Source organism: Notothenia rossii, assembly GCF_949606895.1.
Source record: "Notothenia rossii genome assembly, chromosome: 8".
Lineage (NCBI taxonomy): Eukaryota > Metazoa > Chordata > Actinopteri > Perciformes > Nototheniidae > Notothenia > Notothenia rossii.
Window position 1 is genome coordinate 41,043,307 of NC_136906.1, and position 13,761 is coordinate 41,057,067.

A 13,761-nucleotide genomic window follows, 5' to 3' on the forward strand; every position below is an offset into this window, starting at 1 on the left:
ACTGTCTGTCACAATACACCATACTGCTGTGCATGACACGGTGTGTGTGTGTGTGTGTGTGTGTGTGTGTGTGTGTGTGTGTGTGTGTGTGTGTGTGTGTGTGTGTGTGTGTGTGTGTGTGTGTGTGTGTGTGTGTGTGTGTGTGTGTGTGTGGGAAGAGGATGAACGCCGTCCAAGCCATTTCTTTTAAAGATGGCGTCTTGTGAACAAAATCATCGAAAGTAGCTTCAGTGTGTGTGTGTGTGTGTGTGTGTGTGTGTGTGTGTGTGTGTGTGTGTGTGTGTGTGTGTGTGTGTGTGTGTGTGTGTGTGTGTGTGTGTGTGTGTGTTCGTGTGTGTGTGTGTGTGTGTGTGTGTGTGTGTTCGTGTGTGTGTGTGTGTGTGTGTGTGTGTGTGTGTGTGTGTGTGTGTGTGTGTGTGTGTGTGTGTGTGTGTGTGTGTGTGTGTGTGCATGCAGCTGCCGGCTGGATGTGTAACTTCTCCTCTTATTAAAGCTGCTTAAGAACGCAGAGTATCTTTTCTACGACTCATAAGATGAGCACCGAAGACAATAGACAGTGAGATATATGGGGAGAGGAGAGGAGAGGAGAGGAGGGAGGAGGTGCTCCTAGCTGCTGTGACCCCCCCCCCCCCCCCCCCCCTGCTCCTTCTTCTCCCTCCATTCCTCCCAGTCTGCAGGCTCGTGAAGCGGAGAAATAAACAGAAGCGAGCGCAGAGAAGAGAACACATTCCTCCCTCCCCTCCCCCTCACTATTTGCCCATCATCCAGCCTTTCTTTCATGGAGAGGAATTACCCCGCTGCAGGATTCGGAGATCTCGGGTCTGGGACGGGATGGGGTTACGAGAGATCAGCCAAAGCAAGGTAAGCTCCGGTGTCCAAAGCCGGGCTCCTCACGATGCTGCTGCCGGGCATCAGTGCAGCTGAGCGGCTGTAACAATGCTGCAGCTCTGCATCAGCCCGCTGCAGGCTGCAGGCTGCTCGGGCTCAGGTACAGCCAGCCGTAGTGTCATTTGGGGGAGGGGAGGGGTATGGGGGCTGTCTCCAAAATGCACGGAATGCGATGGAAGGTTAATAGTGATACGGAGACAGAGGAGATGGAAGAGACGGAGGGGGATGGGTTTCTGGAAGCGAAATGTGTTATTTAAAAAGCAAAGATCAGAAGCAGCATTGTCTCCTGCAGCTTTGTCTCGCTTTCATTTACCATGGCAGGGACTCTCAGGTCGGCTGCTACTCTGCTAACTGGCCACATCCTTCTAATGACAGCAGTGCGATGCAAACTGCCTGCTAGCAGAGGAAAGCCCCGCGTTTAATGCATTCAGTAAAAAAGAAACTCTCTAATGTGCCTTATAGATTTTGTTCCATCAATTATTTTATATGAAAGCATTTATTTAAAGATTTCAAAACTAAATTATGACCGTAGTTGAATACATCCGCATGGATGCATCCATTCCTGAATGCTATGAATGAACTGTCAGGCAGTGTTGCCAACTTCATAGTAAGGAAAGTAGCTATTGGCTCTCTCCGAAAAGTCACTAGAAGTCCCTAAATGACATCATCGTCTAATTTGCATATTAGACGGTAAAGAAAAAATGTCCACCCCCTTCAATGATCAAAACTTGAAACCATCAGAGTAAATCCAGATGACAGTAGATCAGAAATGTTTCTATTAAAAAAAGTAGAAAGTAGAAATATTTGTTGTAGAAATCTCCCTTACAATAAAGGCAGTATGCCTGCGTGTCATCTCCAATACATGGCTTCAACCATCCTTTAAACTCAGGGTTTGATTCCCACTCATTTCTGTACTTTTGTGAATACAGTTTAGAGACTGTGACCTGATAACCTACGTGGATGTTTAGTTTGTCACAGAGAGTAGTGATGGGTCATTCGCGAACGATTCGTTCTTTTTGAACGAATCTTTGAAGTGAACGAGATGAACTGATTCCTCCCACAAAACGATTCGTTTGTTTGAGTCGCCGCCTTCCGCCAAAAGCTAAAGAAAAGCTGTTCGCGAACGACGAACTTAAAGAACTGGCGAAAAAAGTTCAGAACTGTTTCCTACAGTTCTTTTATCTTATATCTCTTTCTTTCAAGAGGAGGGTCCCATTAGGGCCCCTCCAAAATACTGGATGTTCCATCTACAGAGAGTTGGACTCAGTTAGACGACTATCACAAATACAATGAAGTACTTTACTGTTGGACTCAGTACTAGTTGGACTTCTACCACAAGTAGGCTACTATGAAGTTATTTTACTGTGTACTTTTTCAGTTATTCTCTGTCAAACTCCTGTGGCAGAAAATCATTTTATCTCTCATCAAATATGGCAGAAAATATGCAGTTTGACTGAGGATTACAACTGTAATCAGAGCCCTCTCATCTGAGCTCACACACACACACACACACACAGACACACAGACACACAGACACACACACACACACACACACACACACACACACACACACACAGACACACATCCTCCTCAACCTGTCCGCCATAAATGCCTCAGAGGACGGATACCTGAACCGTAGCGTCCAGCTAGCTTAGCTGCTAACTTAGCGATAAATACACACAGCATTGTATTCTCCTCCCGCTGTCGGCCCTAAAAGCTTCAGAGGGCGGATACCTGAGCTCCATAGCGTCCCGCTAATGTGAAACACACACACACCCCCACACACCCCCCCCACACACACACACACACACACACACACACACACACACACACACACACACACACACACACACACACACACACACACACACACACACACACACACACACACACACACACACACACACACACACACACACACACACACACACACACACACACACACACACACACACACACACACAGCATTAGCAGGACATTCTCCTCCCCCTGTCTCCCCAGGAGAGTACCTGCTCTCTAGCAGGGACTGAAAAGGGGGGAAACGTTCGCATGAACTAAGTTCTCTTTTTGGTGTGAACGCAAAATTCCAGGAACTATCGGAACTAAAAGGGAAAATTACGGGGAAAAGTACTCCGGTTTGAAAGCGCCTATTGTGTTCTTTTTAACCAAATCTCTCTCAGAGGGGCGTGGGGAGTGGCTCCTTATTTTCATCTAAAGTAAAAGACAGAATCAGCCCTTTTGAAACAGGTCTGAAACAGAGGGGATTATGGGATGCTACAATGCATGATCTGTTTGGTATTTCGAGCCAAACACTTCAGAGACATGTTCTGTATATATCTAAGACCTATAATATATTGATGTAAAACAGTATAATAGGACTGATTGGACGCTGCAGCGCATGCACTGATCTGATGCTTCTTAAAGTCCTTATCTTGCGTAATTTACTGTAGCTGAAAGATCATAGAACTGTTTCAAAATGCATTAACTTGTTGGGTCTTATTCCAGTAACACGTGATATAGATCGAATATCGTTTCCTATTTGCTGTAAATCACTTGTTAATATCGGGAAAATGGGTCAAATTCAGAGGTATCCAGAAAAGTCTGGATTCAAACTTGCCGCTGCTTGGTGCTGTGTCGTGACGTCACGTGTGGTTCCGCGAATCCTGGTGAGTTCAGCCCGTCCCAGCATCACACAGTGTAGTATTGCTGGTATAGCCGCATGTCAACTTTGTGTATCAGTGTTTATCTCCGAGTTTGTCTTGTTTTTTCCGGATCATGGTGAAGAGGTGTGTCGTTGGCGGGTGTAGCAACACCAATCGGGATGGTTTTACCGTTCATTTGTTCCCGAAAGAGAAGGTTTTACGGGAGAAATGGGAGCGATTTGTGCGGAACACAAGAAAAAATTGGCAGTGCGCCAGTGAAACCAGCGTTATTTGTGGGGCACATTTTGTTGTCCCTGATGATTTTGAAGGCTACCAACAATGGAAGATGGGTTTCAAAAAACAGTTGGACATAAGAAAGGGTGCAATTCCATCAATTAGGACAGGTGATTCAACCCCAATGACTTCCTCGCGTTCCGAGGCTGAGCCCCAGGCATCGTCGATATTTCGCGGCCAACGGGAGACAACGCTGTCCGATAGTAAACAGGGTGAAACACAAGTGATGTCAGACTCCTTGGCGGAACCCCTACAAAAGAAACACAGGTCCGATAAAGCTGTGAAAAAACTAACACTGTCCAGGGTGAGTGAACCATCAATTTGAAATTTGTTTATCATTTATATATCCTAATCTAAGTTGTAAACTGAACTCTCGCTGGCTGCGCGCATTGGCTGTCGATCCGGACGGCAGCAGGGAGCCAGACAGCGGCAGCCGGGAACCACACGTGACGTCACGAAATGGCCTGCTTCCAGAAGCAAAGTTTTTTTATTGGACCTAATATTTTTCCTTTTTTTACATATTATTCAGTATGAAATAAAGAAACATACATTGACTATCTGTTGCATACACCCCCCAGAAATCAACTGCCAAAAAAAGTTTTTAATGTAAGATAAGGACTTTAACATGAGAGCAGTTTAACAGCAGAGTGAAGATAACACATTAAACTCAAGGGAAAAACTCCTCAGTTTTATACAATATTTTGTTTCAATTATTGTATCATCTAGTTTCAAATATATGATATATCTGAACAACAAAGTGGACAAAAATCATTTCATTCATTTATTGGAAACATTTTTCATGATATCCAATACATTTTTATTATAAGCACAATACAATTAAAAGAGAGACAGATGTAATGTCTGTAAGCAAGAACAGCTTTTTTGGTTTTACATTTTTATTTATTGTCATTTCCATTCAGGCACAGCTGAGACATGAATTACGTGATTTGGCTCAGTTTAACAGCCAACACAACACAAGTGTAAGTGCCGTTACTTCATGTTATTTTTATGCCTGCAACAATACCGTTACGATAATGCAACATCTGTTCACATCTCTTTAACCCACCATATTTCTGTTACGCTTTCTCTTCTCTCAATTATTTTCTTTCTATTGTGAACTCAAATAAATGTTAAACTATTGTTAGTTTATACATTTTTAAAATGGCTTTTATTTTGGCATAGGCAGTATAGGCGAATGCTAAGGGATCATGCATCCATGGGGGGCGCCGAAAACTGGGGGGGGGAAGACATTTTACATTTAAATGTCATAACAAAACAATTTCCCGATTTGGGATCAACAAAGTACATCTTATTATCTTAACTTAACAGAACTACGCCTATATTGCGTACAGCGCCCATAAACTACGCACATATAATGTCTAATATTTTTCATAAATAATTTCCTTCTCCCTAAAGCAGTGGTCACCAACCTTTTCAAGCCCAATATCCCCGACCTCGGCCTTAGTGAAAGGCGAGATATACATATTGCAGAATTGAGTGAAAAAGACAGTCCAGACAGTATTTCCAATTTAAGGCCTTTTATGTAGGCTAATTGCATCAAATAATTTGGTGCAACTTCCAATTGATTAAACCAAGAACACAACATAATAACACGTTAAAAAGGATAAATATATATATATTTACATCATACCTATCATTTTAAGTTTAATTAATTCCTTCATTACAATCCTAAATATAAATGTAGCTTATTTTCCATTTGTTTGAGTGAATTAGTCAATTATTTTGTTGACAGCAACAAAGAAAAAAATAACATCTTGCAGTGAGCAGATAACATAGTGCCATTTTAACTTTGAGGCTTATCCACTGAAGCTTCAGGCAAGTTAGTGCAACATTTAACATTAACATTAGACTAGTTATTTTAACACAATTCTTACAAATTCTAAATTCTAACAACATTATTTATCCGTGCATAGACCATTGGTGCGTTCACACTGGACGTGATGTGACTTTTGGTGGCAGCACGATTACATGAAGTCAATGAAAACACGCGGTCAGACGCGGTTGATGCGAGTGACGCGTTCGCGCGGTAGCCAATCAGCGATGAGGATCTCAGCCTGCCGTCACTGACTTTGAATCAGAAAATCTAACAGCTGTTAGATGTAAGCACACAGAGCTCACAGCTCCTCATATCTGTTCAAAAACTGGACAAAAGTTAAACAAGTACAAACCACAGACTGTCTGTGTCATGGTGAATACAGTCACTGCTTTATTTCTGTCTTTAGGACGTTGTTGTGAGAGAGGACGGAGCATATACAACGTTAGTTTAGCCTGATCGATCTGATCTCCATTCAGAAAACACGCATTTTAAAAGGTTTTTCGCCTGCCGTCTTGTCAAAGCATTGATTCATGTTTTTTACCAACCGGTATCAGTTATTCCGGCATGATTTTGAAACGTGTATTACAATTAAATCACGGTAAAATATGTTCATTTTGTTGTAGTTTAAGTCAGTCTATTATTTTCGGGAGCGACAGGGAATGTCTCAAAGACACGTCAATCAAGTGGCACCTGCTAACGAGGTAGTGGATGATAGGCTTTCATTTAAAAAAATAAAAATAAATTGACGGTGCGCGATCTAGGCACACCACACTCGACTGTGGTTGGTGACCACTGCCCTAAAGCATTGACTAGGCCAGTGGTTCTCAAACTTTTTCTGTCATTCCCCACTTTGAACAGATTGGCCTTTTCAAGCCCCACCTGTTCCTCAGCGCTCCAATAAAATGGTAGGCCAAGCTTAAAGTTGTCAAATGTATCGTTCTATAACAGGGGTCTCCAAACTTTTTTAGGATGAGAGCTACTTTTAAAAAATAAAACAAGTCGTGAGCTACTTTTTCTCCTCTTTTTTTGTTTTTTGCAGTGTATATATTTAGCAAATGTTAACATTATGATATGCTGACCTTTAACCTTTGTGTGCTGTTTGGGTCTGTTGGACCCGTTTTCAGTGTTTACTAAAAGAAAATGTATGCATCCTCTAGGGGGGAAGATTTTTTGTACATGTTGAAGTGAAATGCATCAATCTCGTGCACTTTGAGCACAAAATGAATTTATGGATACAGCTCACAACACTCAGATGAAAGGGAGCTTTATATTTTTCAATAATCCAAACATCTTTAGAATATGATCACAACCAATAATAAATCATTTAAACTTGTTTATTCTTATCTTATGTTACCTAGTTAGCATTCTTTCTTTGTCTTTATGCATATTTTACTAATCACTAATTACTAATGCTTCTATGATTATTTTTTGTATTTTCGATCTCTCTCCCCCGCCTGCTTGCAAGGGGAGAGAGGGGGCGGGGCAGTTTACACAAACGCAGCTGCTACATGCAACACACACACACACACACACACACACACACACACACACACACACACACACACACACACACACACACGGCGGAGAGAACGCTCTCCGAGGTGTGGTTAAACTTTACCCATCTAAAGTGCAATAAGAGTTTAGCATGTAAGGGCGGTCACACGAGCAATTTGTTGAAACATTTAGCAAAAGTGCACCACATTCAGACGGAGGAATGCACCGGGTTCCACTGTCTTTCTAGTAGATCTGTAGCCCCATCCACGAGTAACGTTTCCACGTCAGGTATGTATGCTAGCAGCAACACACGGAGTTAACTACATTATACAAACATGGGTTAATGATTAGAGGTAACTGAGTAATTTATTTTGTTAGTTTTGTTCACAATTTGTTGAGTTAGTTTACCTTATTTTTCTCTCCAAAAGAACCGATAAAAGTACAGTTAAAAGACCGGACCGATAAGCGGTATCAATAAAAGTAGTAGTACCGTTAAAACCTTAACGATACCCATCCCTAGTCCTATAGTACACATTGGAATGATTTCTTACTTTATTTTTTACAACTAGGCTATAAAAAAAACTGACGGTTAAAAAGAGATATCAATCATCAAAATCGACCGAGGGGGGCCAGAGATATGGAAAATCCACCCAAATGACCCCAGAAGTGTTTTTTTTTGCTAAACCTCTCTACAAAGGTCAAAAGTCACTTGTTTTGCATCAATCTTGATACAGGGTACTTATTATATGTTATAGTTTGGATTCCTAAAGCTTTTAGTCTACTATCCCATCATTCAAGGGTAGTTTTCACTGTGAGTAATGTTTTTTTCTTTTGGACGTACACTATAATTTACTTTTTTTTTACTATGTTCAATCTGAATTTACTTTAAAGGTCCCATTTCATGGCCATTTCCACTGATCATAATTCCATTGTTGAGGTCTACTAGAATAGATTTATATTGTGCAATTTTCCAAAATCACTTTGGTTTCTCATACAGTATCTCTGTAAACTACGTGTATTCACTGAATTTCACTCTCTGCCTTTAACGGCTCGTTGTAGCTCCAATAGCTCCAGCCCCCACCCTCCCTGTGACGTTGTGAATCGCGCTGAGCTCATTGGAGGTGTGGTTTCCTTGTTTAGCGATACACAGTGAAACACAGCCAAACTCACCCTGAGCACACACAAAGTCACAGCCGATGTAAAAACAATAATTGTGGCTTGATATTGAGTAAGAAAAAGGTTGATAAACGCTGTGAGAATGGGTCTGCAAAGAGAATTTCGCCGCGATCCCAACTGTCTGTTATCAGCCTGCAGCCAGGGAGGAGAAATCAGCAGAGCTGCTTGCACTGAGTGTGTGTGTGAGGAAGTCCGTGGATTGGTGAATTTGGACCAATCAGCAGGGGCTTAACGTAACGCCTCCGCGGACGTAACATAACGGCTCCACGGATTGGTCCATCTGGTTCCGGGAAACGCATGAAATCATGAGTTACCCGGAAGAATCAATGGAGAGTGACGTATCTCCAACGAGGCGTTTTGGGGAGGTATTTTCTGTGTTAGAGTTTTACTCGCTACAGGGTGTACTTTGAGGGTTTTGACTCTTCAGACCGTTTACATACAGAAAAACCTTCATAACACACAAGGGGACGGGTAATAACCGGAAAAGCATGACATGGGACCTTTAAAATAAAAAAATCTATATTGATTCTGACTTTCTACATCCAACTCACAGGTTTATCATTGCTTTGAGAAAAAAGATTATTAATTGACCCCTTTACAAATGAAGTTATAGTCATGTGTTCTGGGCATGTCATTTTCAAGCCTGAGACCTGAAAAACAGGCTCGGGGCTTAACAGGTTAAGATACATGTTCACGTTCTATAGCCACAATTAGTCGGTTTCACAAGTGTAATGATAATCAAATAAATAGTAAGCATTGGTATTACCAATGCTACGTTAGCTCCTCTACATAATCAAGCATAGCAAATTGAAATAAACTTTATCAATGCATAAAGTTACCTACCTAATAAAATATCTCTCTAACTTACAAGGATGACCTTATTTTACCAACCTCAAACAGAAGCTGTTTGTTCTACAGTATAATCCCACTTAACACTTAACACTTCTCTATTATGTTTTAACTTGGAGGCTACGATTAGCATCGTTAGCACAGATGTAGCTACCACTCACTTACAACATGCAAACCCAAGCCTTAACATTCATTAACGTTAGCTGATTAAAATCCTAAACACATAAATAAACTACTCAAATTTCACTTACCGCAAAACCGCATTCATGCACCGTCTGTTTTAACCGCAGAGCGAGTCACAATAGTCGGATATAAGCATGAAGAACAGTCCACAAGGCACCAGCACAACCAACCCGCCAACGGGTACATTTGACCCGCAGCTGTTTTTTGATTGTATGTAACTTTTTTTCAATAAAATATTAAAGTCTCCCAGTCGGTGACTTCTCCTGAAAGTGTGTTATGTAGCACCCTCTGTTGTTAAAAATTGTCAATATGAAGTCAGATTGAAAAAATCGGCAAAAAAATTGCCATTTATACCTATATCCGCCAGCGGGTAATATTTACCTCATAGAAAATGCAGTGTTAACATGACGTGTTGCTATAGCAACGCCTTTTGTCTACTGCGGTTCCTTATAGATAGAGAGACAGAGAGAGACAGAGAGAGAGAGAGATAGATAGATAGATATATTGATAGCTAGATAGAGAGAGAGAGAGAGAGATAGATAGACAGATAGATAGTTATAGATAGTGTAATATCTTGGAGAATACAAGATCTTGGATGACTGAGCTCAAGTTGAGGATGGACGTAATGCATGTGTGCAGGTTACGTGCCAGTTGAATAAAGATGGATACTTGGAATGAGATAAGTAGTCCTGTCCGCGTCGTCTGTTTATGTAGACAATTATATGTCCATAGAACAGAACATTACAGATAGATCGAGAGAGAGAGAGAGAGAGAGAGAGAGAGAGAGAGAGTTAGAGAGAGAGAGAGAGTTAGAGAGAGAGAGAGAGATTTGTACCTAAACAAAACACAAGTCTAACACCAAGCGTTTAAATCTGCACTGGTAGCGATATTTTATACTTCATGCTATCTGCACAAACTATATCATATGAAAAGCTGAGAGTCCACAGATTATATTGGTATAAATGTCATCCCTGTGCCATCAAAACTCACTGTTCTGTATGATAAATAAAATAACATTGTACCTTGAAAATCAATAGCGGGTACATTTTACCCGTTGGCGTTTTTAGGTATACAGCGACCTCTGGCGGTTCTAGTGTTAAGGCTTAATATAACTTAAAACAAATGAGTTGTTAAAAAATTCACTTCTATACAGAGAATATGGTTTTTTGAACCACAATGGAAAGATGTTTATTTCTGCTCTAAAGTTGGGCCTCTTAACATGTTAGTTAATGGAAATTGTTCCCTTCTGCAGTCTCCTTCTACCAGCCATTAGATGAACTGCAGTTTGTGGCACTTCCTTATTGGCTTCCCAGCTTTGCCCCATGTTTGCCGCTTGGTTCAAGGACATCTTCAACAGGTGACTGTTGCAGTCTGTAGTCCCCACATGTTTCAAACAGTCAACCATTGTTCCTGTCCCCCAAAAGACAAAAACCACCAGCCCCAACGACTACCGCCCAGTAGCACTCACCTCCATCATTATGAAGTGCTTTGAGCGGTTAGTCAAAACATTCCTCACCTCCTCCCTCCCTGACTCTCTGGAACCCCTGCAGTTTGCCTAGAGAGCAAACAGGTCCACAGACGACGCCATAGCCCTCACCATCCACACTGCCCTCTCACACCTGGACCAGAGGAACACATATGTGAGAATGCTGTTCATCGACTACAGTTCAGCTTAGCGACAAGACGGCGTACAGAGAGGAGGTCAGAGCCCTGATATCTTGGTGCCAGGATAACAACCTCCATCTCAACATCAGCAAAACCAATGAGCTGAATGTGGATTACAGGAAGCATCAGGGAGAGGGACACGCCCCCATCTATAGGAAATTACTATATTTATACTATAGAGTTTTATGTAGTATAACTATAGTGCTTTCTATATTATTTATATGTTTTTTTGGAACACACTATAGAAAATTACTATAGTAATACTATAGAGTTGGCTATGGTGATCTTATAGTGAATCCATAGTTAATCTATAGTTAATCTATAGCTTTAATAATTATGTAGTCATCCCTTAAGTATGGTATCAACAAATAAAAGTTAGCAAGCAGAGCAGTTTCAATTTGAAAGATAGGGACTTTATCAACAAAATAAAATACTTTGTTCACAAAATATGAATACGAATAACTTAAATGTCAAAAAAATTGACAAGAACAATTTCAGGGAAAATGGTTGGGCAATGAATTTAAGGGAAAAATTGTCCCAACCCCTATATACTTTATAAACACATTTCACATTCATATAATTACAACCCATGCCTCTCTACCAAGTAGTCAGAGATGCAAACTTTGACAAGTTTGAGCCTGGTCTTCTCGGTAAGAATGCCATAGTTTGTAATTTTAGATCACTAAGGCCATTCAGAAGAACTGGTTCTTATGTAGGCTGAACAAAACAATAATAGCAAGCACAGCACAAAGTAAAGGTCTGGCCTGTGTGATTTTTTGAAACACAATTTAACAAGCATGGTAAATGTATACCTGAGTTTGACAGACTTCTCTTAGGACAGGCTGAAGATCCGGTGCTTCAGAAAAGTGCACTTGGAATCTGTCAAAGTTACTAATGTTCTCACTTCTATCAATATCTATAAACTCTTGGAAGTCCGTGTTGTATTTTAAAATCCTATCAAGGACAAATCCAAATTCACCTGTTACTTTCAGGAGATGGTTTGTGCTTTGGACACTGTAGATTTTTCTTTTAATTTCCTTTCCATTCTTAAATGAAATTGCTAGGACTTGTAACAGATTCCTGCTGCTCATTCCCGCTTCCTGTAATTATAAGAAAAAGACAAATTCATCCTGATGTTGACTAATCATATTATGCCAGATTATATTAAATGCCATCATCTATCATCTTTTAGTTATACCCATTAATACACACCTTATATAAGTTATAAGCAGTATGGTAATTTTAAGTTAATTAACTTCACCCATAAAGACAACTTCTAGAGAAGCACAGGGGAGATTCTGCTCAGCTTCCAGTGGCGTTTTCTCCTGGAGACTGGGTATTTCTTTATATTTTTTATTTGTATTAAAAAACATCTCTCCGCTGTTGTCAGTGAGTATTTTACAGGTAGAAACAGGTAAACTGTAGTGTACACTTACTACTAATAAATAACTTTAGTGCTGAGTTACTTATTTGCACTGTAAGAGACTGTATATCAACTGCTCGAGTTAGGGTTAGGGTTAGGGTAATGTTGTGAATCGAGTTGCCCATGGTGGTGGTGGGGTTATGGTATGGGCAGGCGTATGTTACGGACGACGAACACAGGCCACTCGATTCACAACATTACCCCTAACCCTAACCCTCACACCAGATACTGACTGGTTTTCGGACCCCCCCAAGAATGCAAAAATGCACTTTTCAGAGTAGCCTTTTATTGTGGCCAGCCTAAGGCACACCTGTGCAATAATCATGCATCTTGATATGCCACACCTGTGAGGTTGGATGGATTATCTCGGCAAAGGAGAAGTGCTCACTATCAGAGATTTTTTCAGATTTGTGAACAATATGAGAGAAATGGTTATTTTGTGTAAGTAGAAAATGTTTGAGATCTTTGAGTTCATCTCATGAAAAATGGGAGCAATAAAAAAAGTGTTGCGTTTATATTTTTGTTCAGTGTATGTACCGATCGATGCTGTGTCTTCTCACGGTCAGATCAATGAGTTGGATGTGCAGCTACGATAATTAATAAGGGTGTTATGAGTGAGTTTCTGTACAAAATGCCGTTAGCATGTTTCGCTTGTGGCTAATTCATAGTTTCAGCGGTAGCTTTGTGGTTTTTTTTGAAAAAAAAGAAAAATGATCAGTTAGCTGAGTTTCTTCCCGTTACGTGGATATAAAACATTCATAATTTATTGAATATTAAGATGCCCTCAGACGCTGTTTCCTGCAGATGACGCGTTTTCCCCCCCGGTTTCGGGGGGTGCGTGTAGAACAGGTAAAAAAAAAAAAGAAATCTCCCGTTCATCGCGTCCCACTTATCACATCTCTGCACCCCACCAGTGGGGTGCGCCCCACACTTTGAGAAACGCTGGGATAGAGGGAGTCGTATGTTGTACAGATTGTAAAGACCGTTGAGCCAAATTCTTGTTTTTGGGCTGTATAAATAAAATTGACTTGAAACAGTTGCTGATAATACTGGCACCTTTTTTATCCCAATTCAAGCACTGGATATACGACATTGTATCGTAAATCTCCGGGAAACCACTCACAGCCACAGCGATCATCTCTTCCATCTTTACAACTGATCAACAGCAGGACGTCAGAGGGACGTCAGAGGGAATCCCAACACTGATTGGCTTTCGCGAGAACGCTTCATGTGAATTTGACGCCCGAGTTGAAAAAATTGAACTCTCGCGTTTGACGCGGCCCCCTTCAATCGCGTGATTCGCGCCGCGA

General features: G+C 41.0%; 1 protein-coding gene across 1 annotated transcript in view; it reads left to right on the forward strand.

Annotated features, from left to right (window-relative positions):
* The first annotated feature begins 683 nt into the window (after nt 1-683).
* The window catches only part of LOC307014298 (uncharacterized protein), a 146,931-nt gene continuing 133,853 nt past the window's right edge, over nt 684-13,761 (forward strand). The window contains exon 1 of the mRNA XM_079642171.1: nt 684-861. Within this exon, the coding sequence (XP_079498297.1) occupies nt 779-861 (83 nt within the window). The 5' untranslated portion in view covers nt 684-778. The remainder of the gene's footprint in view (nt 862-13,761) is intronic.